The 25,837-nt window shown below is 39.4% G+C and overlaps 3 protein-coding genes across 6 annotated transcripts in view; 1 reads left to right on the top strand and 2 right to left on the bottom strand.

Moving 5' to 3' along the window:
* Window positions 1-2,819, top strand: part of LOC5574611 — a 33,450-nt gene extending 30,631 nt beyond the window's left edge. The window contains exons 1-2 of one of the 2 annotated variants that reach the window (XM_001653849.2): window positions 2,108-2,224; window positions 2,281-2,819. In XM_001653849.2, coding sequence (XP_001653899.2) covers window positions 2,180-2,224; window positions 2,281-2,754 — 519 coding nt within the window. In that variant the 5' untranslated portion in view covers window positions 2,108-2,179 and the 3' untranslated portion in view covers window positions 2,755-2,819. Of the gene's footprint in view, window positions 1-2,107; window positions 2,225-2,280 lie in introns of those variants that run through there. The other variant, XM_021857666.1, reaches the window with a different exon arrangement.
* The window catches only part of LOC5574617 (rho GTPase-activating protein 100F), a 294,042-nt gene that overhangs the window by 160,974 nt on the left and 107,231 nt on the right, over window positions 1-25,837 (bottom strand). The window contains exon 1 of one of the 3 annotated variants that reach the window (XM_021857663.1): window positions 12,327-13,074. The exons of the other annotated variants lie outside the window; for them this stretch is intronic. Coding sequence (XP_021713355.1) covers window positions 12,327-12,377 — 51 coding nt within the window. The 5' untranslated portion in view covers window positions 12,378-13,074. Of the gene's footprint in view, window positions 1-12,326; window positions 13,075-25,837 lie in introns of those variants that run through there. 3 annotated transcript variants of the gene reach the window in all.
* On the bottom strand, window positions 609-1,304 carry LOC23687990. The gene is made up of 2 exons (XM_011495199.2): window positions 1,206-1,304; window positions 609-1,149 (listed from the first exon to the last, which is right to left on the bottom strand). Exons 1-2 carry the CDS (start codon window positions 1,248-1,250, stop codon window positions 676-678), a joined length of 519 nt encoding a protein of 172 aa, XP_011493501.2. The 5' UTR covers window positions 1,251-1,304; the 3' UTR covers window positions 609-675.

The following is a 25,837-nucleotide window of genomic DNA, read 5'->3' as shown; positions in this document are numbered from 1 at the left end:
ACAATCATGCAATGGTTTTGAAGCTCTTAAATCTATAATAAAACAAACATTTGAATTTTTATTAAAAAACGAATTTGATTTCAAAAACAAGACTTCCTTCAATAATTTATTAGGTATAACGTTATTAACGATCTTATGGAAATCAATAGAACATATTCTAAGCGTTGATTTTGATAAGCAGATACAATCATTTTTTGTGAAACAAGAGATTTGAACTTATATGAAATTATGCAATTTGATGACCAAATTCCCATTTTCTTAAAAACTATACGTGTTGCAGAAAAGTCTAAGAACGGATTCGAAATCAGCAATTCATAAATCTATGAAAATGATTGAAAATGGACATTGCACGTAAGACACTGTTACCTTACTTACGTACTTTTTCAGGTTTAAAATTTCTTCGGATTTAACTTGTTTTCTAACTAAGAACTCTCTTTGCAAATTAATCATTATCCCATTCTACATGGCAAGAACGATAATTTATGTCCTAAGATGTTGACAGTCATCGTTCATTGACATTCGTTACCATCACTATGGTGTTGTTGAATAGCTGTATTCGTAGCTATAAATAGTACAATAGAATAAAGTTCAATAAAGAACCTAATATGGCAATTGCGAGAAACAATTTTTATTTGACCATTACTCGTACTTCAATACATGTCATAATTTTCAAACTCATCCCAGAAGTCCACCAAGTCCACCGAGAAGAGACGGAACGGATCCAACTTGAGACTTGGCTTGTGCGGCCACATTGGATACGGTGGCCAGGGCGGTGTTCAGCTGGTTGACCAAAGTGGCTGGGACAGAGCTTCCGGCAGCAACGACTTGGCTGACGACAGAGTTCAGGTTGTTCAGGGCGTTGGACAGCTGCGTCGTCAGAGTGCTAAGCTGAGTAGACGGTCCCGAAGTGAGAGTGGAGCTGACAATGCTTTTCAGTGTGGATTCGATGGATTGAGCGGCAGTTTGGACGTTGGTCAGAGCTGCTTGCAGGGCAGCATTTCCGGAGGCGACAGCATTGGCCAGGGCGGTATTAACCAGGGTAACCAAATTGGCCACGGTCGTGAGGGCGGTCTTCACTGTGTTCAACACGGTTGACAGGATATCGGTGAGGCCTCCGAGCAGCGAGGGTTCAGGGTAAGCGACGATGACCTATGAATGGTGGTATTTAGGGGTGACTCAGTGGTGAATGTGGATTAGATACTTACGCCTACAATGCACAGGCTCAGGCCAATGATGAACAGGGACTTCATTTTGAGGATGAGTTGGATATTGCAAGGTTCGCCAAACAACTGGAACTGCCAATTCGTGATATCGAACCATGTATTTATACTATAAAATTCGATGACTAAGAAAAATATTCCGTCACAAAAGTGGCAAAATTGTCTGACATAGACAGTAGACAGCTTTGTGTTAGAATGCGTTTGATATTCATCAAACAATCAACCTCTTGTCGCTTAGTTGTTAAACCAACAGGAGTCTTAAGAAACACATCTGGAAGATTCGGTACGATTCTGTGCACCGTTACGTAATGGAAACATTATAAACTTTGTCCAAATGACGCATTGGTTTGACGTAAAGAATACTTGGACATAATCAATCGATATCTTAAAACAAGATCTATTAGTTAACATCCGAAAAAGAGAAGTTCTTATTTGAGAACCATGATATTTGCTACTTGAGATGTAATACTAGAAAAAAGAAGCAGACGTGCTTGAAACAATACACAACAGATATGTCAAATGATTTTGAAAATCTGTTCAACCCTTGCTGATCTGTTACGTTATACAATATAAAAAACGAATTTTTGATCAGAATTATACATTTCGTGTGTGCAAACATTAATTCAATTGCCAAACTTTCTATGTTGCAAATTAATTCGTCATATGATCAATATTTGGAAAATTTCCATGACATAACAGTGCGCTGTCTTGCACCGAATCTTCCAGATGTGCTTCCAAAGTCCTCTATGAGTTTAATCAACAATAAAATTTGTTGATAAATATCCAACGCATTCTAGATCAATGGTGCCCATTGTCTACATTAAGTAACTTGCCAAATTCATAATGGAATTTTACGCTTAGTCATCGTTTCAATTTGAGTATAAATACATCGATCGATATCAACGTTCGACAGTTCCAGTTGTTTGGCGATCCTTGCAATATCCAACTCATCCTCCAAAATGAAGTCCCTGTTGATCATTGGCCTGAGCCTGTGCTTTGTTGGCGTAAGTACCTAATTCACATTCACCACTGAGTCACCCCTAAATACCACCTCTTCTAGGTCATCGTCGCTTACCCCGAACCCTCGCTGCTCGGAGGCCTCACCGATATCCTTTCCACCGTGTTGAACACAGTGAAGGGCGCCCTCACAACCGTGGCCAATTTGGTTACTCTGGTCAACACCGCCCTGGCCAATGCTGTAGCCTCCGGAAATGCTGCCCTGCAAGCAGCTCTGACCAATGTCCAAACTGCCGCTGAATCCATTGAATCCACACTGAAAAGCATTGTCAGCTCAACTCTCACTTCGGGACCGTCTACTCAGCTTAGCACTTTGACGACGCAGCTGTCCAACGCCCTGAACAACCTGAACTCCATCGTCGGCCAAGTCGTTGCTGCTGGAAGCTCTGTCCCTGCGACTCTGGTCAACCAGTTGAACACCGCTCTGGCCACCGTTTCCAACGTGGCCGCACAAGCCAAGTCTCAAGTCGGATCCATTCCGTCGCTTCTTGGAGGACTTGGTGGACTTCTTGGATGAGTTTGATTTATGAAATGCATTAAAGTACGAGTAATGGCCCAATAAAGTTTTTCCGCACTCTCAAAGCTTTTGTTTAATCGGTCTGAAGAAACGAGGTTTAATCGTATTTGAGTGAGTGAATAACGGTTACTTCGGTCTAATTTAGAATTCAACATTTCTGGTGAAAATCTTACTTAGCTCTTTTGCTGATCTATTAACCCCTCTACCGGCAGCTTCATGTTTTAGCTTAATATAGCTTTTTTCACAAGTCCTCAAAAAACTCTTCTAGTTCAAGAATCTATGTCGATATCTCTCATTGAGATACAAAACAGTTATCGAGGTTTGAATATTTTTATTGCGGTAAAATATAAAGCTGCCGGTAGAGGGGTTCATATAGCTTAATTTTCCAAAGAATTGGTAGTTAAGTGTTTTAAGTGTTAAGTGTTTTTCTCGAGTCTAGTACACGACACTGAAGACGGCCTTACAGTTGAGGTCGAAATACGCGTATCTGTCAAAGGATACAAACTCTAGTGGAATTAAATGGTATAGTACTAAATTCGGTTTTTTCATCTACTTATAGGTATTCTACTAAACAGCTCGAAGATTTATTATCTATTTTTGAAAGTTTAATAAAATATTTTTTGCAATTTCTCATCGTAATAGGCTGTTTTTCATCACGCCAGTCTGTCATGAAACGGCCTACTTTCCTGCACTGAAGTATGCAGTGCGGGAATAGTCATTACGCAACTGAAACCAGTGTTGTAATGATCTATTACGCAACGCTTTCTCATTACGCAACTGTTTTGAGTTGCGTAATGAATCATAACACAACAATTTTTCAGAAATTGTAAAATCATGGTGAATGCATTCCGGTATAATTTCTAATACCTTCAAGTGGTCTTCTACGAAATTGCAAAAAATGTTGTACGTAACTCGTTGCAGAAATCGATTTTTACAGCACTCGTCATAATTATCCTACTCGGCAAGCCTCGTAGGATAAATTTACGACTCGTGCTGTAAAAATCATCATTCTGCAACTTGTTCCGTAAACTACTATTCGTTGTAGTATCCAACTGCCCAATTACGCTTCCGGATAGAATCGTCACATAAACGAGGATAACCACCCATGATGGAATCGGTGGCGGTTTTGTGCAAAAGGGGTCAACAGCTGCAAATGAGCCAGGATTGTAGCCCAAGATTTGAAGCGCGCGTTCGAGTTGTTGGTGATGCGGCATCACTGATGCCGCTGGTGGTTTCATCTTCCATCTTCATGAAACATATGAGCAGTTCATCTTCAAACGGTTTCAAAACAAAAACGCGAAATAAATCGATGAATATTTGCTATCAATATGGTTTTTTCTTTGTTTTGATCATCCTTTTCTATTCCGAGCGCCTGCTGTTACGAACAATGCGTTCGGTAGTTTATTTTACAATTCGTTCGATTATAATTCACGAGCATATTGTAATTTTTTGACAGCTGCGAGTCGATTGCAATTACAGATTGTTCGGTAATCCTTAACTTTACCGAAAGCATTACCGAGCGCTCAGCGGTTTATATTTCGATAAAAAAATTTCCGGAAACGGTGATATTTTCTAAGTGTGTAAGATAGTATATAAGAGTACAAAAGTGGAAGCAATATACGTACATTTTGCAACCTCAATGCACATGCACGTATATCGCCTCCAGCTTTGTACTCTCATGCTCTATCGTAGGTTTAAGTTCTTTTCTGCATGCTCAATGCATTAGATCTCTGAGAAGATTCATAAAGCGTAGTTTGGATTTCATGTAAACATCAATAAAACCAGTATTTTATATAACTTTGACGACCCGTGCACAAAATACTGACATTTCTAATACAAATTTACTAGATACACATGAATTGACACGAAAAAAATGTTATTATTTACGATGTGTAATGGTTATTTTACGATTTACAATGAAATTTGCATTATTTTCAAAAGAAATTTTCGTCATATTTTCGAATAAGGTACACACGGTCAAGTTGAAACGGGCGAAGATGAAATGCATCGTTTTGAACATGATATAAATTAATACAGTAATGTCCCGATTTTGTCAGCCCCATGCTGCATTTAGGGTTGACGAAATGGGGAAAGAGCTAAAATCGGGATACAATTTTTTGACTGGTTTCATGTTTTATTTTAACTTAAGGACTTAGTTTTATGATTTTATTAACATAAACATCATTTTTTACTTCCATTTTCTATGTACCGTAATCCAAGGTAACATTGATAAGTTTCTTGGATGATTATTAAGAGTTTCAAATTTCAAAAATTCAATCTTTAGGTGATTGTATAGACGTGGCCAAGGTAATAATTGACTTTATGCACCCAATATTGCCACTATAGATGTGTTTAGTCTAATTAAAATAAATATAAATTTAAGGCTGATAAAATCTGGTCAAAAGGGTGCTGAAATCGGGGGTAGATAAAATCAGGGGCAGACAAAATCGGGGGTTGACAAAATCGGGTCATTACTGTATTTGCAAGTTTGTCTTCTCAAAATATTTGTTTAGATTGTTAACTAAATGTTTCTGCAGCTATTTTTTTATCATTATAAAATTTTACTCAGTTAACTTGCCATTTCATCTTACTCCTACCGCTTCAATTTGCCCCGGTGTACCTTACATTAGTTTTTTTGCAAAGCTTAACTAAATTCTAGAAATGATTTGAAGGTAAAAAAGCGCCAGTATGAACCATGAAAACTGAAGACCCAGTATACAACATATCTACAGTAAAATTGCTCTGTTCATTGTCGAGCTTCCAAGCACACCATGTGGAGTGGGAAGCTGTGTGTGGGAAACTCCACAACCCATGCTGCTAATCGAGTGCGACACATGACCAAAACGCTTCCACCCACCAACCATATCATGGTGAGAGTGCAAGAGAGAGATTAAGAGTGAGAGAGGGAGCGGAAGGAACAAACTCATTTATGGCTCACTGGAGAGACCCTCTTGGTTGAATTTGCAGTTCGTCCTTTCTATCTGACTGTTTTTTTTTCTCGACAGACTGACTGACTGTGTGTGACTGGAAGCAACACACTTCTAGTATTGGGCGTTTCTTTGCCAAACAGTTGATCGGATCGGAATCTGACTCTCAAAAATTTTGATATTTTTGACTTCGGATTATTAAGTGCTCTTCATGATATTTCTAATTCGATACCCTACTTGTTTTCCCTTTTCTAGAAACCCTTCTATGATTGATTTGATCTTAAACGACTCTAGTCACCATTGCAGTCAACTGGTTAGTCATGCTGATTTTGATTCTGATCATGCCCCTGTTACATTTCAAATATCCAATAAAGCGATTTTCAATCCTATTAGATCTACTTTCAATTACATAAGAGCTGAGTGGAATACATATAAAACATGCATTGAAAGTTATTTTGAAGGTAATATTTATTTGCAAGCAAAACTTGATATTGATAGTGCGCTCGAAATTCAAATAAATTGTATGTTGTATGCTGTACTAATATGGACTAGTCATTGTAATACCAAGAAGAAAGCTCTACAGAGGATTCAAAATAAAACTTTGATAATGATTCTGAAGCTACCTTCCTGGTATAATACCAATAAGAAACATAAAATATCCAATGTCTAAACATTGGAGCGAACTTTTACAGATTTCTTGCTGATTTTTGGAGTAAGTTTGAACATCATTGAGATTAATGAGGGATTCCTGGAAATATTCTTGGTGAAATGTTTGATTTATTTCCATTAGAATTTATGGCTAATTCTTGATGAGACCTTTGTAGGAATCGATGTGATAACTGATCAAAAATTCACAAAATTACTGAACAGATAATTAGTGGATTGCTAAAATGTTTAATGAATCATATAAAAATATATTGATCTCTTTTGTTTCAAATTATACTTACAAATTCTTATTGTTTTTAAATAAATTAATTTACTACGTTGAACCTTTTCCTTGAATTGTGAAGAACTCATTCGCCGACATCGATGTGATATATTTAAAAAATCCAAATAACTTATGTAGTATCGAATGACGACTATGAACAGAACACTCCAATGATTTTTCTTAATGTAACGAAGATTGACATGAGTAAACTTGAGATGCATGAGTACTTAGGAGTGCAAATTATTTATCGATTGATAGGGTTCAAATATTTTAATATGTTGCGAACATATTTTAAATACTCCTTTGGTGATCATTAGCGAATCATTAAGATGTTTTAAAGTTAAAAAAATAGAAAATTTCCAACAAATGTTACTGATGATAAGTAGAGCAAGAAGTTTAATGTGTAAAACAAATGAAATCTACAAACACATTATCAAAAAACGAAGACAATAGTTTCTAAAACTTATAAGCGTTTTTAAGTTTGAACGAGTCAAATGGGTCAAAACATAGTTTGACATATCTTAGCAAGTATTTGAATAATTATTGTACAATAGCATTCTTTCCAGATGTTGAAAACTGAAAAAAAAAGATCTTCGAGAAGAGTTGTTAAATTCAACTAAACCGCTACCAAAAGTGTGAAACTAACGCATTTATAAATTGCTTTTCTTGGGTGTTATTTATAATGGAACTTTTAGAGAGGTCAACACTGTTATAAAATTTTATAATAATATCTTTCAAAATAATTGAACTTGGTATATCGTATCAAACATGAATATTATGGCTCGTGTGTGTCAATGATGATCATGCTCTAAAGCAGCGTGCTGCCTTTGCCTTTATGCGAGCGAGCGAAAATATGCTAAGCCGAGTGGCAACGAAAAATGAGCGAGGATTGTCTTGTTCGGGCGGAACACTCAAGAGTTCTTTTGAAGCGTGAGTGAAGGTGAGCATCGCAACAAGAGAAAGCGAGTACCAGAAAAAGTCTTCACATTTTTTCACACTATCACTCGAATCGTTTGAGGATCTGTATTGCAAATTTTGAGTTCAGTTTTTACTTACAGTTTTTTTTACTCAGAAACACGGCAAAATCGCTTCATCTTTGTATCGCAGAGGAGTTTCTGTCAAGCCTGACTACCACAATACCAGATTTTATGACGGAGAAAAGTGAAGACTTAAAATGGTCTCTTCCCTCCTCGACAATATTTACCTTCTGTTACCAAAGGAACAAATGAGCAAGATTCAACAATCCAACACCATTGATGTCATAGGTTTTGAAGCGGAAATGAGAAATTTTCAGCACAATATAACAAGTTTCAATCATTTAATAATTTCATTTAATTTTTCCTTTTTTTTTTATTTTTATTCATTAATTTATTTACCTCGTGTACCAGCTGCTTGGCCGCGTACGCGAAAGCACAAAATTCGCTTCGAAAATCGAGTGAAAACAACTGACGTTTCACACATAATATGAACATTAGTTATGCAGAGACGCGTGGTTTTATCTTTGCATTATAATAGCACACGGCTATTCTGGCATTATAATAACAGTAAGGCATCAAATGTCTACTATTAGGACAGGAAACGAACGGCGTAACACCGATTTCTGTACAGGGTCCGTTCGATTTTGGCAACAAGCTTGTGAATTTCGTGTTGCCAAAATCGAACCGTGTCAAAATCGAACGGTTTTTTTTTGTTCGCATTTTTTTTTAATTTATACTCCTATGTTGCAAACGATTAAATTTTTGACCAATTGGGGGATGCCCATAAACAACTTGACCAAAAAGGGGGGAGGGGAAGGGTAGAAGTTTTCAAAACATTTTTTAATACATTTTTTTATTTGTATGCACCGTCGACATCGACCAAAGACCCAAACCCCCCCTCCTCCTCCGCATCCATGGAAAATAATATGACTACGACGTTAATGGTGAACCCATCATAAACCACGTGGTTTATTTTGAGGGGGCGCGGAAGGATGTTCTGGGTTCAGACCAAAGACAATAATTCATACAAATTAAAAAAAACTACATTACAGGCAGAAGATCATAAGGAAGGGGGAGAGGGTTGAGATTTTTAACAATGAGACCACATGGTTTATAGACAGCGCTTTAAATACTAAAACATAAGGGGCTGTTCATAAACTACGTAGACACTTTGGGGAGGGGGTTGGCCGATGTCTACGGCCCATACAATGTTTTTTTTTGTATGGACAAAAGTGTACTAGGGGGGAGGTTTGAGATTTCCAAAAATAAATGGTCTGCGTTGTTAACGGACAGCCCCTAAGTCATTTAAAACAAAATAATACATACTTTTGATTTAAAAGAAAAAAAAAAAACGGTGTTGCCAAAATCGAACGGTATGTTGCCAAAATCGAACCGTGCCAAAATCGAACCGTGCCAAAACTGAACCGTGCCAAAATCGAACGGACCCTGTAGTTCAATTTATGCTTCAAAACTGAAATATTAGTCCAATTAAGGTTAAGTAAATTAATAACATTCGAGGAACTTACATTTCAGTAGCCCTTAGTATTCTAGACCTTTCTATTTCACTGTCAAAATTCATTGTAGGTTATAGTTATTAGCTCCTATGTTGTTGTATTCTTACGATTAAATATTAGTTTTAGCATTAAGTTCAACAATTTTACCTCCAGTAGTTCGTAACTAAGTAGGTTAAGAAACCAATATTGAGCACTAACTATTGTTCTTAATTATAGTATAATAATTTAGTGTCAAGGAGTGTGGGTTCGATTCCCGCTTCAGTCCGGAAAACTTTTCGTCAGGAAAGTATTTTGTCTGTGCCACTGGGCGTTTCATGCTAGTCCGTTGTCTAGTGTGGTGCTTCCTTCAAAGGGCAAATCGTCGACTGGAAGCATTCCCAAAAAATATATCTATAGAAAATGATTGTGCTACTTTTCCCAGAATGTCGTTTCCTCGAATGTCGTTCCCTCGAATGTCGTTTCCTCGAATGTCGTTTCCTCGAATGTTGTTTTCTCGAAAGTCGGTTCCCCGAATTCCAGTTTCCCGAATGCCCCTTTTCTCCGAATGACGTGTTTCCCCGAAAAGTGCTGCAGTTTAAATAGGTGCTTAAATTGTCTTCAATGGCTTGATGGTGAACTAGGAAGAACGATGAGCAATCAAAAGAAGGAGGTATTTTGTTATTCTCGGCTATACACATGTTGGCAAAAATGCTAAGGAAGGTAAAACTCGAAAGAACCGCCAATCAAATAAAGAAGGGTGCATGTTAGATGAGATTTCTTACGTGCCATACAATTTTATTTTAAATTTCATACAAAAAATCTTACCATGGGGGGACGGGGAGTTGAAAAGTCCGAATCTTGACAATTTGCGTAAATAATGGATCGCCCCTAAGATTGTAAATATGTTGATAGGAGCCGGATCCTATTCTTGGCACTTTTGATTCACTTCGGCAGTGAGGTTTTAAGGAAGCTATTGACAATTCGAGTGACAATTAGAAGTTCGGCATCGGCAGTCAAAACTTCGGTGAAGTTCGGCGTCGGCGTTCTAATTTAGTGCCGACGCATAAGGAATGCCTTTGTCGGCGTAGCACTTCGGTAGAATGCCGACGCCGAACTTTTGTTGGTGATATTTCATTTCTTTTATGAACTTCGGTCTAAAGTTAATCTGAATGCACAATACTGAACTTATATTTAGCCACAATATGCGTCACATTGAATGCATCTTATGGCTAATACAACATGGTAGCAATATCAGTCAGTTGCCTGCGGTGGACAGAAGGAACGGTACGGGCCTGGTTGTTTCGTAGTTTTATTTCAACATTATCATCAGTGACAGGTTGTCAGGTTGATGATGACAGCGGTTGAGATAGGATGCACTAATCGACGGTACCGACACTAGCCTATGGACCAATGCACGAGTTCACTAATTTGACGTTTAAGCGATGCCGAATTCACTGGTTTCCATGGTCACATACATAATTCGGCTCAAACGTCAAATAGAGAACCCGTGTCCAGAGAATTTGTTTATATAGAGAAGCGCGGATTCTGAAACCAAAGGTTCCAATTGAACCGTCAAACGTGGTTCCAATCGAGCAAATTCAATGAGACTCAAAGAGCTGTTACGCAAAAGAGACGATGGATTTGTGTTAGTGAAGAGCGATACAAAAGTGACGTCATTGATATGCTTGGTTGCTTATGGCGACGAACAGGATGACACGCACACTAAAATTTTGTTTGAACGACCTCAATTATTGATAGTCATTGCAAGTATTGTTTATAAACAAAGTCAAAATCCTCTTCGCGTTTCTCTAGTATAATCATATTCTCTGCCCGTGTCTAGGTCCATATGCGCATATAGAGCTTAGTGACATTTGAACACACGTAGACTAGCATACGCTCGTCATACATAGTTTGTTTTTGTTTTCCTCAAAGAAACTTGCACACGCTTTCCAGACTCATCAAAATGCATATGGAAATATTACCCAATTTGAAAAATTTACACCCAGTTTCTGGGTGTTTTTCGAGACTGAGTGCATATTGTTTCCTCTAAGGTTCACAACTACATCTACACTAGGACACCCATACCATTGGGCGTGATAACCACTATGGACCGATGTACGTGTTCATTAATTTGACGTTTGAGCGGTGTCGAATTCACTGGTTACTATGGCTACATGAATAACACGGCACCGCTCAAACGTCAAAAAGTGAACGCATGCATTAGTCCATAATTCTGTTGTTAGCCCGCATTATCGTGCCTACTTGGTTCACATCCCCTCTAACAGCAGTTTTTTTTTTGTCACCAAGAAATATCCAAAACGCGAAAACTTTTTTGCTTATTAATAATTTTGCATCGGTTTTTCACAAGTTCTCAAAAAATCTCTTATATTTGTCCTATGTCGATAATTGATAATGGTGTAAAAATATCGAAAAACGAAAAGGAATACCGATTTAAATATTTTTTTGTGGCGAAAAACATAAGCTGCTAGTTAAAGATGGAGAAAATTTGTTTGAGTTTTGCAGAACATTTTTTTTCCAAATAATACGTTTCCTGGTAGCGTTGAAATTTTTTTGTGTGGTTTTAGTAGTGAAGATAACTTCCAACATAATTGATAATTTTCAAAAAAAATGGTTTGAAGCCTGTTTGCAATGAATTAATTTCCAAAAAACAGTCTTCAGGCCTATACAGGTTAGAGTAGATCAATCAAAAATCTTTTTCTATTATAAGCAGGTGATTTCAATTCCGCTGAAAAAATGTGAACTGTTACGGCAAATGAAATGTAATATGATGTTGCCGAAATGTTAATAATAGCTTAATTTAGATGCCTAACATAGAGTAATGAATGTAATGTTTGACATGAAACTAATTTAAAATATAAGAAAAAAATGAATAGGTATGCCAATCTATTTTATTTGAGAAAACTCAAAAAAAATAAATTTGACATATTTGAAATTTTTCAGTTTCATGTACAAGTTCAATAGCTCAAATTTCAACAGCTTTCTGCAAAATCGACCACTTCTAGTGAGAACAACCCAGGAACCAGAACGATGAGAGGAGAGCCGGGGGCAGAATAGGAAACAAAGCACATGTGAGTGGGCGCGAGGGTGGACCATTTTAATGATTTTTCTTCTGCGAATGGGGAATCATCATCGCTGTTCTGGCGTGAGGAAAATTTTCTGCTGGAAAATCTTTTCCTTCATTTAGGAACGCTCGTTTCGATTGAAGTTAATGAAAAAATCAGCTCACCTTACTACTTCTGATAAAAAAGCACCCTGTATTTTCGCTGTCACACATCATTTGAGCAAATTATTGCGAGTGATTGACACTGAACTTCTCCGACGAATGCACTAGCTGCTACACCGATATCCGAAAGAAGTAAAACGATGACGATTATCACTAACTGTGGCCTACATTTGATATGCAATCGATTTTATCACAATTTACAATTCACTGAAGGACATTCATGGCGCTCCAACTTGCACACGCATCGATTGAGAATGATTTCACACTGGCAATGATATCACAACTTTTCGAACCACTTGTAAACCCCCTTCATTCCAATTTGGCACTCTGACTAATAAATTCTTCCGTTTCCACTTCTAGCTGCCAAGCCACTTCTCCCAAAACGGCCCAGGAACTTTGCAGCAACAATTTTCACTACACTACAAACTCCTGAGATGTGAGTAATCCTGTTTGCGTTGGATATCCCGTATTCGTATTCCCGGTTCCTTCCCGAAACGGAGTCTTCTGGCACAGGCCACAAATATGGCGCTTCTTTCCTTCAAGCTGCAGAAGGGAAAAAAAGGACCTCCACTCCAGTTTCCGGTGGGGAGGTCGGTTGTCCTGCAGAAGCAGAACCAGTTAGCAGCCAACGTTACTCGCGCCCGAAGAGACCGAAAAGGAGATTCACGCGCGACTGCGAGAGCCAGCACGGGTTCTAGAGTTCTAGACCAGGCTTCTGGAGTTCGGGGTTCTGCCAGTCAATCGAATCGTATACAACAGCCACGAACTGGGGCTACTTATTTGTGCGAGGGGTGGCAGGAAGCATTGGGGAAGAAGGACACTCAATTAGAGGGGGGTGTTCCCTCCCAATCTGGTACCTCACGAGTTCTTTCTCTGGTTTGGAGCTGATATTGAGTAACTCACTTATACAGCAACACGCAATTGCACCACTACCCAGGAAAATTTGGTTATTATTCTTTGAATGGAATTCGGAAAGGAGTCAAAACCGAGTTTTGCATGGAGAAAGGGGTGAGATTATTTAGCGATCAATAGGGGAGAATGTGCCAATACGCACCGATTAGGCAGCATCCATTTATTACGTAACGCTAAAATTTGAAATTTTTGACCCACTCCCCCCCCTCCGTAACGCTTTTTGTATGAAAAATTTCAAATTTTTGTATGGACCGTAACGCTTGAGCCTACCCCCCCCCTTCCTCCCCCTAGAGCGTTACGTAATTTGTGGATGCCGCCTTAGGCTTTTCCGGTATATTAGTTTTTTCTTTTTTTGGTGAAGCATAGAGGTATTAGGGGCTTTCCTTAGCCGAGTGGTTAGAGTCCGCAGCTTCAGAGCCAAGCCATGCTGAAGGTGACTGAGTTTGATTCCCGGTCGGTTCAGGATCTTCTCGTAATGGAAATTTCCTTGACTTTCCTGGGCATAGAGTATCATCGTACCTGCCACACGATATACGAACGCGAAAATGGCATCTTTGGCTCTCAGTTAATACTTTCAAAGTTTCTTTATAGCTTTTATTCTTTGAGATCCTCAACATCATTCCTAATCATAAAAATTCAACTGTAGTATTATTTTTTACCCTCTTCTGGACAATATTACTTTACATCATTTTGAATCCGGATTACCAAGGAATTGTACGAAAATGTCTAAATTCCGGCATTTTTCATTTCACGGCATCTAGAGCTTTGAAATTGAAAAATTGCTTATCAATGACGTACGCAGTCATGTTTCATGTATCTTTCGGAAGTAATGCGACAATTTGCTCTCATAGTAGGCTATGTGAATTCTATTTCTATATAAGGCTCTCTCAGCCTTCTCTTTCCAGCAAAAGATTAAATCAAATCTTTTTTTTTGTTTTCATACGGAAATGGTTTCCGTGTGAAAACAATCCATTTACGCTCGGTTGCGAAAAAGAGAAGGGCGATTAAACGTCAGATTGCCTTATATTGAAGTAGAATGTTTTTTCTATCTAATTCCTACTGCCAACTGAAGGGGAGCAGGTCGTTAGATCGTAAGACCGTAGACCATTAGCCCGAATGCCGTTGGGCCGAAAGGGTCGTTAGGCCATTTACTACTATTTTAAATGGCTAACATCATCATCATCAGTGGTGTTCCTTCTTTTAGTCAAAGGATGTTTTTTCTTGTTATATTTCACAGCGGATATTGTTGGCTTATAAATAATGCCAATTATTATGACCTATCCTTGTTAGTTATCCATACGATTGGAACTTTTGGTCATTCGGTCTAACGGGATAGAACCAATGAAACTGCAACTCTGTGCCACAAAAGACTTGGTCACATTAACTACGACAGCTTCCATCGGATGAAGCATGGCTTGGGTTTTCGGCATTGAATATGCAGAGCCACCCAGGAGCAACGACAAGTGCAAGATTTGTTCTATGGGTTACCATGCGGTGGGAGCTAGGGACTTGTTCCCTAGCGCTAATGGAACCACAAGTTGGCTTGACTGGGCCCTGGATCCGGCTTTCAGTCAACCCAAGGGAAGAATTTTACACCCTTAGTAAGGATGGATGACACCTCCCTAAAAAGCGAGTCCCAAGTAGCACGCGAAACATCTTCCAAAGAAATGCTTTTCAAAAATGGTTTCAAGCGCGTATCAATAAAAGCATCTGTAGCTTACCCGGTTCTAGTTCGCTTGCATATCAATTTCTAAGCTCATAAAGTTTCATTGCCGTTCCAATGAACATGCAATTCACTCCTTGTTTGACGTTCTACATTTTTGAAACGACAAGACTTGCTGCAAATGTCCCTTTCAAATAGCAATAAAGTCAAATTTATCAAGATGTTTTCAGCAACTTTTCAAACAAACTCTTGGAACTTCTCCAAAAATGCCAGTTTTAATGTTATGTTTCAAATTACTTTCAATTAAATCATCCGCAACTTGCATTCAATTTTCGTTCCCATACCAACAACTCCAGAAGATTCATCCCAGTTGCGAGAAAGTTGCACTAAACTTCGTGTATGACAGCTAGAAGTTTGTTTATTTCAATCCAGTTGCAATATGGTTGAGTTGCACTTTACGTTCCATATCACAAAGAATACATGGTCTAGCCACAGTTTGTTTGTTTGAATTTAAAATGTGTTTCTCATGTGTTGCGCGAATGTTTTTGCGAAAAGTTTAGATTATTTCAGGCGTGGCCTAATTTCCGAAGGGTGCAGTCAAGTTATCAGCAACAAGCTTTGATTGATGGGCCATGTGGTCGCTTTTATAGTGCATTGGCGATGCAATTGTTCGAAGAGCTGGTGGAGTAGTGAGTAAAGGATAAGATTGCTAATCTTATGGTCGAAGGTTCGCTTCTCGTTCATATTTTTGTTTTTATTTTTTTTCTTTTAAGTATTTTGCAACAAATAAGCAATTTCGATAAAACTTAAATATGTTTAACAACTACCGAAAAGCTAAACATTACATATAATTTGCAATTGGATTAGATGGACAAATTGATGTGAAGATTTGCGAAAAAGTTACACGTCTTCTCAGTGAGAATCGAACTCACGACTCCCCGATCTCTAGTTGGGGCGCGTTAACCACTACGCCATGAGAGGACTCATGAACGCAGAAGTTAACCTGAATTCGATTTCAGCTCAATAATCACGTGGTCCTCTTTCGCAAAGTGCACCTCTTTCGGAAGAATTAGATGCCCATCCAAACACAACGCTTTCTGTATATATCCAATGCCTAGCCCGAGAGCGCATTGTTTTTTAGATATAGGAATAGCACACTACACTAGCCAGCAACTGCGCTGGCTGAGGTTTCTATTGTGTGGGCTTCCAATGGGTCGCGACGTTCTCAAACGACCGGTTACGGAACATGAGTCCGTTGCTCGATAAATACTTGTTTTAATTATGAATCGTGGTTTACGGCCAACCAGCCGAGTGGAAGTTTAACAACTACCGAAAAGCTAAACATTACATATAATTTGCAATTGGATTAGATGGACAAATTGATGTGAAGATTTGCGAAAAAGGTGGTGCACTTTGCGAAAGAGGACCACGTGTTTATTGAGCTGAAATCGAATTCAGGTTAACTTCTGCGTTCATGAGTCCTCTCATGGCGTAGTGGTTAACGCGCCCCAACTAGAGATCGGGGAGTCGTGAGTTCGATTCTCACTGAGAAGACGTGTAACTTTTTCGCAAATCTTCACATCAATTTGTCCATCTAATCCAATTGCAAATTATATGTAATGTTTAGCTTTTCGGTAGTTGTTAAACTTCCACTCGGCTGGTTGGCCGTAAACCACGATTCATAATTAAAACAAGTATTAAATATGTTGCAAACATACTCCGCCTCTCGCGCTTTTTGCGTTGCTATACAGTGCAATTGTCAGTCATATTTTCAATAATTGACAACTATGATTAGTTACAAGAGATAATGTTATTCTTGAGTTGCAACAAACTGTGGTTAGGGTTAGGGTGGGTTAATGGTACGGTTACCCCCGTCCCGTTAAAACCTTGGCAGACTTCCAAGTACGTTCTAAACCCGCCACCTTAGCTGGTGGAAGTAGGGTCAGTTGAGCCTTTCCTGACTAGCGCCGATCTGGCTCTGAACTTGGCACCCCATAAGGGGCCGGGTCAACCCTAGCATGGCTTGAATACATCACCATAGGATCACGAAGGCGACTACTTACAACGGGTGAGGATAGCGGCTTAGAGGGGGGACCCACTAAAATGGAGAATTTCCAAAACAATGCCGATACAATTGAATTCAACACAGCAGGAGTCGAGGACGCGAGCACGTTCAACAAAAGCGGTAAGGTACCACGATCTCTGGTGCATACAACGGAGAATCTACCGACGCATAGCAGTAGCTCTAAGCAATGTGAGACATTAGGACAACAAGGAGGATTAGGGATTCAGAATCCAGTGTGCACACCGAAATCGAGCAACAACGCTGCTCAAGGAGGGCAACAACCTGGAAACTCGAGGTTGACGGAGGTGAAGAATAAGCTTAGCTTAGCTTAGACTGACTACACATATCAATGGTTGCTATTCCGTGATTGACCGAAGTCAGTGAAAATGCACAAAGAATCAACTAGAAGTTTGGCTGGGATTGGCCATAATCTTCTTCAATGTGCATAATTCAGTGCCTCTATTTATACAGGGTCAATAACGGCGCCGGCCACGTCCTTGCAGTCAGGTGGGATTGGGGGAAGGAATGTTAGTGTGTAACCTTTGCTATTTGGAGACCGTGTTTGCCTCTGCATCTCCACAAAGATTACTGGGAGGGATGTTTGTTAATGGGAAGGATCGTTGGGTCACAGGATTCACTTTGATAAGCGATTAGACCATGATAAATAATGATTTGTGAGATATATACATGCTTATTTGTAAATATAATATTTTCATTTGATATGAACAATTTCTATGTAGTGGAAAATGCCGACACTTGATGTGACGAACCATTCAAAGTTTGTTGAAAAAATACCTAAATGTAACATTCCTTCAGCTGTCAGGACGAAAGCATGTGTTATTATATATTACTTATTTGAAAAGAAACAAAAAACTCGATTGGTTGGAACATCATAGAACACTCTTATTCTTATGCCGACACTTACAGTGGCGAACCATCCAAAGTTTGTTGAATAAAGTGAAACTTTCGCAAGTCTACACTTGTAGTGTCGAACCATTCAAAGTTTTTTTTTAATTACAAAAATAAAAGTAAAAAGGGGTGTTCTGTTCTGAAACGAGCTCACCAATTGATCCTTTATCCTTCACTGTGCAGCCACAATCCACTCTCAGCCTCACTCGTTTGCTCGGCTATATAAAAGCACTCAGAAAAAAATAGGCCCGCGACCCGAAAAGGAAAAAAAAAACTTGGCTTTCTTGACGCACTGCCCAGCAGCAATCGTCAAGGTCAAAGGATCAAAAAGAACTAAGGCAGCATCCATTTATTACGTAACGCTAAAATTGGAAATTTTTGACACCCTCCCCCCCCCCTCCGTAACGCTTTTTGTATGAAAACTTTTAAATTTTTGTATGAACCGTAACGCTTGAGCCTACACCCCCCTCCCCCTAGAGCGTTACGTAATTTGTGGATGCCGCCTAACCGATCACGCCACTTTTTCACTTACTAGACCGACGCGCGACATGTTTGGTCCTGCCCTCGTCGCTGGCCCCCGTAGGAGCAAGCGTCAAGGTCGAAAGATCAGACAGAACTCCGAGGTTGACGGAGGTGAAGAATAAGGTCGATGAACTCATCCAATTCGTCAAGGACCGCGATCAAGAGCATCAAATCCTCTGTCAACACGCTGCCTTGAACGAACAGAAAGCGCTTAGGATAATAGCAAAGCCGCCGAAAAAGGCACTAAAAAAAAAAGTTACGAAGTAAGCAGCGGCTGACAAGCTTAGGACCCCGAAGGTACGAGGTGACAAATCTACGAAGAAGCGAGACAGAGAGTCACCAGAGAAAGTCCCAAAAAGTAGTGCAACGAGCAAGAAAAAGGTGTGCCGGAAAAGGACGGGAACGATTGCGGATGGCAAACCGTCGTCAATGCCAAAAATAAAAAAGAAACAGAAAGAGAAGGTAGAGAAGGAAAAGGACGGGACGAAGAAAGCAAAGAGACGAGGAAAAGCATATGGTGATCCATCATCATTCAGGCCTATATGCAAGGGTCCATGCTGAGTCCGACGATGTGAAATGGAATGTACGACGGAGTTACCCATGGGCGTCGAGATCGCCGGGTTCGCTGATTACGTCGTCCTAATAGTAATATTAGGACGAAACGCTGGAGGAAGTGAAAGTTCTAGCCACGGAGGCAATGGGCACGGTCAAGAACTGGATGAATAGAGTCAAGCTGAAGATAGTCCATCGCAAAACGGAGGTGCTACTAGTCAGCAATCGCAAAGCAATTCAACACGCTGAGGTTACAGCTTAGGGACATGTCATAGCATCTCAGCGGTCGCTCAGAAACCTGGGCGTGATGATAGACGGTCGGCTAAACTTCATCAGCCACGTCGACTATGCATGTGAGAAGACGGCAAAGGCGACCAACACACTTACAAGGATCATGCCGAACGCTTGTGCTTCGAGAAGCAGTAGGAGGCGTCTTTTGGCTAGCGTATCATTTTCGATATTGAGATACGGAGTTCCGGTCTGGGGTGCAACACTGCAAACCAAGCGCAATCGGGACAAGCCCAACAGCACGTTCCGGCTCATGGCCATGAGAGTAGCAAGCGCATACAGAACATTATCGTCGGAGGCAGTATATGTGATCACCGCGATGATTCCGATTTGCATCACCCTGGGAGAAGACATCCAGTGTGATCAGCGTAGAGACACTAGATTGACGAGGATCGGCTCGCTGATCAAGTGGCAACAAGAATGGGATACCTCTGAGAAAGGTGGGTGGACCCACATACTTATCCCGAAAGTGTCAATCTGGGTAAACAGGGAGCATGGCGAAGTTAACTATCACCTGGCACAGTTTCTGTCAGGTCACGATTGCTTCAAACTGTTTTTGCATCTGTTCGGCCACGCGCTGTCACAGTTCTGTTCCGTGTGTAGTTAGAGAGAGGAAGCGCCAAAACACGTTGTCTTCGACTGCCCGAGGTTCATGGATATGGACGAGGCTTTTGAACAGGACTACAATGCTGACAGAATTGTAAGCGAAGGGGCCTTCCTTAGCCGAGTAGTTAGAGTCCACGGCTACAAAGCAAAGCCATGCTGAAGGTGTCTGGGTTCAATTCCCGGTCGGTACAGGATCTTTTCGTATTGGAAATTTCCTTGACTTCCCTGGGCATAGAGTATAATCGTACCTGTCACGCGATATACGAATGCGAAAATGGCAACTTTGGCAAAGAAAGTTCTCAGTTAATAACTGTGGAAGTGCTCATAAGAACACTAGAAGCAGGCTCTGTCTCAGTGGGGACGTTAATGCCAAGAAGAAGAAGAAGAAGAAGAATATATGCACGTATATCGCCTCCACTTTTGTACGTAGAAAACCTTTTCGCGAAATCTTATAAGTGAAATTTTGCACATGCAAAGCCTCCAAGTTATTTCGTTATACGTACATTTTAGTTGTCGGGGGAGGTAATGTAAGACTTTTAAACCTTTTTCAGCCTTTTTTACCAAAAAAATCTCATTTTCAAGTGATTTCCTTTTTTTTAGGTAAATGAGGAGCAGTGGACAATAACTGACGTGGCTTCATGCTGGATTAACTGATTGTAACCTGTTTGGTATAAAGTCGTTTGGCATAAGGTCGTTTGGCATAAAGTCGTTTGGCATAATGGTCGTTTGGCATAATGACCGTTTGGCATTTTGTATCAATTGACTCCACAACAAGCCTGATGTCATCGAAAAGATCCAATAGAAACGTAATCACAAATGTCATTTTAAGAAATTCTTGGTTTCAGACTCATTATGCCAAACGGCCATTATGCCAAACGACCATTATGCCAAACGACTTTATGCCAAACGGCTTTATGCCAAACGACTTTATGCCAAATGACCTACCACCGGATTAATTTCGTATGCTCAAAATGTGCAGTGTCATACCCTTTTGCACAGTTGCATGAATGTGATTTACGAAGCCAAACTTTGAATTTTCCATGCCCAAGTCTGGAGAATCTTACAACAGTTCGCGTTGAAAATCGATCAAATTACTTGCTTGCTGGTGGTGACCAATAGCATAAATTTACAACGCGGAGCGTTGGTTGGTTTTCCAGACTTGTACTCTTGAAAATTTGACGCATGGCTATGTTCTATAATCATCTCAAATAGTTTGTGAATGGCTTGGAAAAATTTACATAGGCGTAAGGCGAATAAGTTTCCTAAAAGCTAATGAATGTAAACTTTTTTTTAACCTGTGTTGATACTGTTTTAATCTCAGATAAACTAGAATTACAGCAATTAGAAGCTATCATCAACTTGATTCAATTTCTAACTAGACTAGCATTCAACTTAAATGTAACATTGTTCAAATGGTTCGCCAAAAATATCCTTGGGGTAAAGGTGCTATGGAGAATATATCTATTGTTAAGCGATATTCAGTGATCAGTTTGTCACGTTTGTAAGCCTATCATTACAAAACAATCGAATGCAAATTTGACACTTTGAAGCATAGTATGTTAGAGAGCAGCTTCCCATATTTACTAGTTTTCTTTCTGAACTGTATGAAAGAGACATGAGAAAATGATTAAATATTGTGTTGCATTATTGATTACACTGCAGAACACGTGTTTGTCTCAAACATCAGAATTCGCTATTCACTTAATTGACGGTTGCTGAATCCATTGCCGTATTCAAAAATATCATAGCACGTCTTGTTTTTGAGATATTGACTGTTGAAAAGGCAAAATTTGACTGTATCAGCCCACGGTGTGTTTCGTAGAACAACTTTATTACAAAAAAAAATAGGTTAGTCTGAAACTTCGCCACAATAAAGTCTATGTCTCTTGCGTTCATTTGCTGCAAAAACCAAAAACATCGGTCGGGGTGTTTAGAGTAATTTTATTTTGTTTAATTTCGAGAGACTTTCACATATGTTTGTATTAGCGTATATATGTGTTTATGTATATTGGGGTGGTTCAAAATTCAAAACTATTTGAGAATCCAATCTCCCATATGGTTCTTGTCATCCTTACTATAAAAATAGCGTTCTGTGAAATTTTCAGCCTTCTAGGTGGTGATTCAAAGGTGGCCCAAAGACAATGTAGGTTTATATGGAAATTACTATGAAGAAATTTTGTGATATGTTCCACGCTTGTACTGTAATGTAAGTACAAACTTATTATCACATTGTAAAAACTCATTCTTCAAACCATATTAAAGAAATTTGCTGAAGAGAGAAATTCAATCCGACGAGATATTCACGAGTTTGTTTGCTATTATTTAGCTTAATATGGGATTGATAAATTACCTTGATTTTTTTGGGCATAAAGTGTCATCGTACCTGCCACAAGATATATGCATGCGAAAATGGCAAATTTGGCAAAGAAAGCTTGGTAATAACTGAGGAGGAATAGTTAGCTTAGAAAAAGGCTTAAGAAGAATTTTCTACTCATTCACTTGAATGAAAACCATTTGAAGTGTCCTGAGAGGTTAATGAATTATTTCAGTTTATATTGTTTTTGAAAATACTTTGATTTTTTTAAGATACGTTGATGCCTTTCAAAACTTTTGTGCGTACGTTACTTGGCTGGGAATATCTACTGAACTGAATCACGAAACATTGAGTCTGATATAAATTAATAAAGGTGGTAAAATTCCACTGAAAACTTCTCTGAGTTTGAGAAGTCTTCTCGTATAAAAAAACACTGTCACGACCTAATGTAATGATGAGGTTCTTGTGTTAAGTATTATGTAATACAAATTTTAGTCGTCGTTGTTAGTTAATTATACCCACTCGGAAGTAGTTCACAGGAAAAACGGATTTCCTAAAACACTAACCACCAGCCAAGCGGTTCCCTCCTAACCCACAACGAGGAAAACATCACCCCAACTACCGGTGGGAAGCCGAATCCTTCTGGGTAATTCATTATATCGTTTGTAATTATTAAAGCCCTTTCCTTAACGGTCGTCAATACCGATAGGCTGGCAGCTGTTGGCTGTCTAATGTCTATCGATAAGGTACTGAAATCCAAGGTAGAGTAGTTCGCCCAATCTACCGTTTCTTTCGACTACTTTAGTTTTCCCCGCACAATCTCACTGGATGTCCTTGGTGAACGTGTTTCGTGTTTTGCCACCCACCCAACGACAGTAATTCAACCACCCAAATACACGCACGTAGACCATTCTCGGAAAGGATTTGGAAGCAACACTGGGACTGGGACCGTGTAGTAAACGGTTGTGAGTGCACTTGCTAACTGCTGAATCGCCCGCACATTTGTAGTTGTAGTAACGACACGATGAGCTGGTATGTGAGTGCCGTACTATGCTTTCACCAGAAGTAGCCAGAGAAAGGTGAAAGAAGTTCTCATGAACGAATTCAAAGGCAGAAGACGGTAGTAGCGTCCTTGCGGAGTTTGCGCTCTAACGACCAGAGTGTCGTTTTTGCGGTTCGTGATCAGAGGGGGTGCGAAAGCGAATAAACTGCTCGAGAGTGCTTGCAACGCAGGGATATTAGTAACTCATTTCGAGCGGAGCAAGGAAGTACTAGATTTTGGGAGGTTAATTGCGGTATGTGCAAACGAATTTCTGATGACATTTAAATTGACAGCTGTCATTTTGTTCTACGTCAGATGAAGAGGCATCGTGAACCGTAGAAACGAATGGATTCTTGGAAGCTCACCTGAACAGCTGCCAATCCTCTGAACCAACATTGCTTAAACACTTTTATTTAAGTTTTTCAAGCGCACTTTATTGAATTGAGCTTTACTTTAGACATTGTAATAAGACTGTGATGAACATAATTTGTAAAATTGAAACAATGATAACTTAAAAACCAATGTACCTATACACTTCAGGTATGTTCTGTTGAAAAAGACACCGACATGTTAATGCACAGCAACGCACATGCGCTAGTGTCTAAAAATCGCTAAAAGGTAACGCGGAAAATATTTGTATGACGAAACGAATTATTTCTCAAAATTGGGAATTATTTTCGAAAAAATCTTTGGTACCGGTTGTACGTAACGAAGATGGCTATGATGGCTACCAAATATTTTTTCTGTGGCCATGAGCCAAGCAGTTAATCCATTGCTAAACTTTTAGAGTTGTCTATGATACAAATTTCGAAAACATACAGAACCTCAAGAGCGATAATTCGAAAACCCAAAACAAAAAAGGAAAACTTTAGGGGCGCAGGGTCCGTCATTGATTTCGGAATTTTCTAAAACAGTTTTTTTCGTTCAAAATCAAAAAAAAAAAAAGTTACAGTGTGCACTAAAAATAATCCACACGTTCGATCCACATATTTTGCTAGGTGAATCTATCGTGTCGATTGGCAAGGTGAAACAAACGCGTTAAACCTGTACTTCTGTTAAGAGTTGACTTTGGTTCGATAGCAAAGTATTTTACACATGATTTCAAAGTGTTTTACAATTGCAATATCCATCACTAGTAGATCTAGTTTGCCTATCATGACAAAGACTCGCTTTTCTGGTGAGCGCATGACACGTCAATTAATATGTTCCTTTTAGGAAACCATTCACCCGAAGTGGGTGGCGGGTAGGGTGGCTTATCCAGTGGTAGCGTGTGTCCCAAGAATAGTGGTAATTCGATTTCAAGCAAGTTATAGGCAATTTATATTTTTATGTGTATTTTTCTAACATGGCCCTTGTTAAAATAATAAGAGAGTAGTGTTTGGTCCGTATAATCTGTTGCATGCTCCTTTGTGGGTGAGCGACGGAATTCAGTTCGTGTCCGGTTCACATAGTAACCGCACTATCGGTATCGATCATTCGTGTATATGTTCACGAATTCATTTAAAAATATATCTTTATCGTTTACCAAAACGAATCCTTCCCCATATCCAAAATCCCAGTGTTTTCTTGTGGGAGTGCAGAGGACTCCTCGGCTTCTATAAAGCAAGTTACACGTCAACATATCCCTCCCATCCTCAAACTGACCTGCATTCGGACGCAGCCGGCGCCGGTATTGTTTGTTATAATAATGAGAGCACCAGTACTTACGCATTGACGATGCTACTGATCCCGAGTAATGTCTGTTGGTTCCCTGTGTAAGTACAGCTGTTCTTGCAATAACGGAGTAGCAACTGCGGGCGGTCAATCATGCTCATGCTCATTCTCATGCACATGGCCTTTGTTAAAATAATATGAATGTGTTTGAAAAATCTTGTATATTATTAGTAGAAATAGTAGAAAACAATTAAAACCTTAACCTTTCTGGTCCTTTGCACCAGTAATGGTGGAGTGTTTCTATAATAGTGAATCAATGGGAATAAAATTCAATGAAACAGAAGTTAGCAAATACCACTATTACTGGAACATGTTCCAATGATGGTGGAAAGGATTTTTTGAGAGATTCAATGATTTTATCATTCTAAGATATTTTTTTTACGTAAAATAGATTGAAAAAGCTTTTGGATGACGTATTCAGATACGTAAAACGAGCTTCCGTTATTATTTGGCGATTTTTTTATCCCTCAACTCGTTACTACTGCCTCTATCACTGGTACAGACGCCCTATCAGATATTCAAGAAATCGCCAATAATTTCATCGGCTAAGTATTGGCACAATTGTACATTAACGTGTTTCACATATGTTTTCGGATTGCCGAAAGTGACTTGTTTATCATCATCGATTGAAGTGTTCTACACTTAGTGAAAATTCACATGTGGAACATGTTGATAGAACTTGTAGAACTTTTTCAGTGTGTTCACAGTATTCATTCTGTTTCGGGCTGTCGTGCGATTCGGACGCTTTTTTCGATTGCTTCCGATTTTTTTTAGGTTGTTTGCAAGTGCACTTTCCGCTCTCTCCGCGATTTCGCGTTTCCGTGACTGCTCCCCGGCGCTATCATACCTTCTTGGTGTGGCTAGCGAGAGGGCCTCCCTGCAGCAAGTAGCAGCAGACCAACCGTGGCCCAAAGCATTTGCGATGGGT

The sequence above is a fragment of the Aedes aegypti genome, chromosome 1, assembly GCF_002204515.2.
Source record: "Aedes aegypti strain LVP_AGWG chromosome 1, AaegL5.0 Primary Assembly, whole genome shotgun sequence".
NCBI classification, from domain to species: Eukaryota; Metazoa; Arthropoda; class Insecta; order Diptera; family Culicidae; genus Aedes; species Aedes aegypti.
The sequence above is the reverse complement of the archived record's forward strand: the minus strand, read 5'-3'. Positions and strand labels throughout refer to the sequence as shown.

What these genes read in the sequence shown, in the direction of transcription:
- LOC23687990 (XM_011495199.2), bottom strand. Translation starts at nt 1,250, where the DNA reads ATGAAGTCCCTGTTCATCATTGGCCTGAGCCTGTGCATTGTAGGC. An exon ending in TGAGCCTGTGCATTGTAGGC is followed by an intron (nt 1,150 to 1,205) that starts GTAAGTATCTAA and finishes CACCATTCATAG; the next exon opens with GTCATCGTCGCTTACCCTGA.